This window comes from Pyrgilauda ruficollis, unplaced genomic scaffold (genome assembly GCF_017590135.1).
Source record: "Pyrgilauda ruficollis isolate IOZ18807 unplaced genomic scaffold, ASM1759013v1 scaffold1262, whole genome shotgun sequence".
Lineage (NCBI taxonomy): Eukaryota > Metazoa > Chordata > Aves > Passeriformes > Passeridae > Pyrgilauda > Pyrgilauda ruficollis.
Window position 1 is genome coordinate 3,251 of NW_024511011.1, and position 2,548 is coordinate 5,798.

A 2,548-nucleotide genomic window follows, 5' to 3' on the forward strand; every position below is an offset into this window, starting at 1 on the left:
CAGGATTTGGGAGCAGGAACGTTGTGGGGGCTGCCAAAAACACCAGGATTTGGGAGCAGGAACGTTGTGGTGGTGGCTCCCAAAAAATCCTCAGGATTTGGGGGCAGGAATGTTGTGGTGGCTCCCAAAAAAACCCACAGGATTTGGGAGCAGGAACGTTGTGGTGGGTCCCAAAAAATCCTCAGGATTTGGGAGCAGGAACGTTGTGGTGGCTCCCAAATAAACCACAGGAGTAGTTTTTTGGGAGCAGGAACACCCCAAACCAACCACAGGAGTAGTTTTTTGAGAGTAGGAACACCCCAAACCAACCACGGGGCTGTTTTTTGGGGAGCAGGAACACCCCAAACCAACCACGGGGCTGTTTTTTGGGGACCAGGAACACCCCAAACCAACCACGGGGCTGTTTTTTGGGGACCAGGAACATCCCAAACCAACCACAGGTGTAGTTTTTTGAGAGTAGGAACACCCCAAACCAACCACGGGGTGAGCCGGAACGTGGTGGTGGCTCCCAAACCAACCACAGGAGTAGTTTTTTGGGGAGCAGGAACCCCCCAAACCAACCATGGGGTTGTTTTTTGTGAGCAGGAACACCCCAACCCAACCACGGGGTTGTTTTTGGGGGAGCCGGAACGTGGTGGAGGCTCCCAAACCAACCACAGGGGTGGTTTTTGGGGAGCAGGAACCCCCCAAACCAACCATGGGGTTGTTTTTTGTGAGCAGGAACACCCCAACCCAACCACGGGGTTGTTTTTGGGGGAGCCGGAACGTGGTGGAGGCTCCCAAACCAACCACAGGGGTGGTTTTTGGGGAGCAGGAACCCCCCAAACCAACCATGGGGTTGTTTTTTGTGAGCAGGAACACCCCAACCCAACCACGGGGTTGTTTTTGGGGGAGCCGGAACGTGGTGGAGGCTCCCAAACCAACCACAGGGGTGGTTTTTGGGGAGCAGGAACCCCCCAAACCAACCATGGGGTTGTTTTTTGTGAGCAGGAACACCCCAACCCAACCACGGGGTTGTTTTTTGGGACCAGGAACACCCCAAACCAACCATGGGGTTGTTTTTTGTGAGCAGGAACACCCCAAACCAACCACAGGAGTAGTTTTTTGGGGAGCAGGAACACCCCAAACCAACCACAGGGTTGTTTTTTGGTGACCAGGAACACCCCAAACCAACCACGGGGCTGTTTTTTGGGACCAGGAACACCCCAAACCAGCCACAGGAGTAGTTTTTTGGGACCAGGAACACCCCAAACCAACCACGGGGCTGTTTTTTGGCGTTGCAGCTGCGGCAGGAGGTGGTGGTGTGCATGCGGCGCGACACGGCGCTGGAGACGGCGCTCAACGCCAAGGCCTACAAGCGCAGCAAGCGGCAGTCGCTGCGCGAGGCCCGCATCACCGAGAAGCTGGAGAAGCAGCAGAAGATCGAGCAGGAGAGGAAGCGCCGGCAGAAGCACCAGGTGGGGCCTTCCCCGGGAATTCCGGGGATTCCAGGGAATGGTTTTGGCTCTGGGTGGTGGTGGTGGTGGTGGTCAAAGGTTGGGTGGTGGATGTTGGGAACGCTCGGTGGGCCTTGGGACAACTTGATGGTTATTGGGAATGTACGATGGCTGCTGGGGCTGTCTGCTGACCACTGGGACACTCTGCTGACCACTGGGGCTGTCTGCTGACCACTGAGACCCTCTGCTGACCGCTGGGACCCTCTGCTGACCGCTGGGACCCTCTGCTGACCACTGAGACCCTCTGCTGCCCACTGGGACCCTCTGCTGCCCACTGGGACCCTCTGCTGACCACTGGGACCATACGATGGCTGCTGGGACCGTCTGACGGTCATTGGGATCCTCTGCTGACCACTGGGACCTTCTGCTGACCATTGGGACCCTTTACTGACCATTGGGACCCTCTGCTGACCATTGGGACCATACAATGTCTTGTGGGACCCTCTGCTGACCATCGGGACCCTCTGCTGACCATAGGGACCCTCTGCTGACCATTAGGATCCTCTGCTGACCATTGGGACCCTCTGCTGACCATAGGGACCCTCTGCTGACCATTAGGATCCTCTGCTGACCATAGGGACCCTCTGCTGACCATTGGGATCCTCTGCTGACCATTGGGATCCTCTGCTGACCATTGGGATCCTCTACTGACCATTGGGATCCTCTACTGACCACTAGGACCCTCCAATTCCCATCTCTCTCTTCCAGCCCCCTCCATCCAACCCCTCCAACTCCCCCATTCCACCTCCTCGTGCCACCTCCACCGTGTGACCTCCGTGTCCCCCTTCCCGCAGGAATACCTCAACAGCATCCTGCAGCACGCCAAGGACTTCAAGGAATACCACCGGAGCGTGAGCGGAAAGATCCAGAAGCTGACCAAGGCCGTGGCCACCTACCACGCCAACACCGAGCGCGAGCAGAAGAAGGAGAACGAGCGCATCGAGAAGGAGCGGATGCGGCGGCTCATGGTGAGCTGGGCTGGGATCCTGGGACAAGGGGATGGGATTGGGGTGGGTGGCCAGGATCAGAGGGTGGTCAGTGGTCCAGCTGGT

At 57.7% G+C, this 2,548-nt stretch overlaps 1 protein-coding gene across 1 annotated transcript in view; it reads left to right on the forward strand.

Annotated features, from left to right (window-relative positions):
* The window catches only part of LOC121348550 (transcription activator BRG1-like), a gene marked incomplete at both ends in the record, with an annotated part of 4,911 nt that extends 2,447 nt beyond the window's left edge, over positions 1-2,464 (forward strand). The window contains 2 exons of the mRNA XM_041458217.1: positions 1,284-1,457; positions 2,291-2,464. Of these exons, the coding sequence (XP_041314151.1) occupies positions 1,284-1,457; positions 2,291-2,464 (348 nt within the window). The remainder of the gene's footprint in view (positions 1-1,283; positions 1,458-2,290) is intronic.
* Between the last annotated feature and the right edge of the window lie 84 nt (positions 2,465-2,548).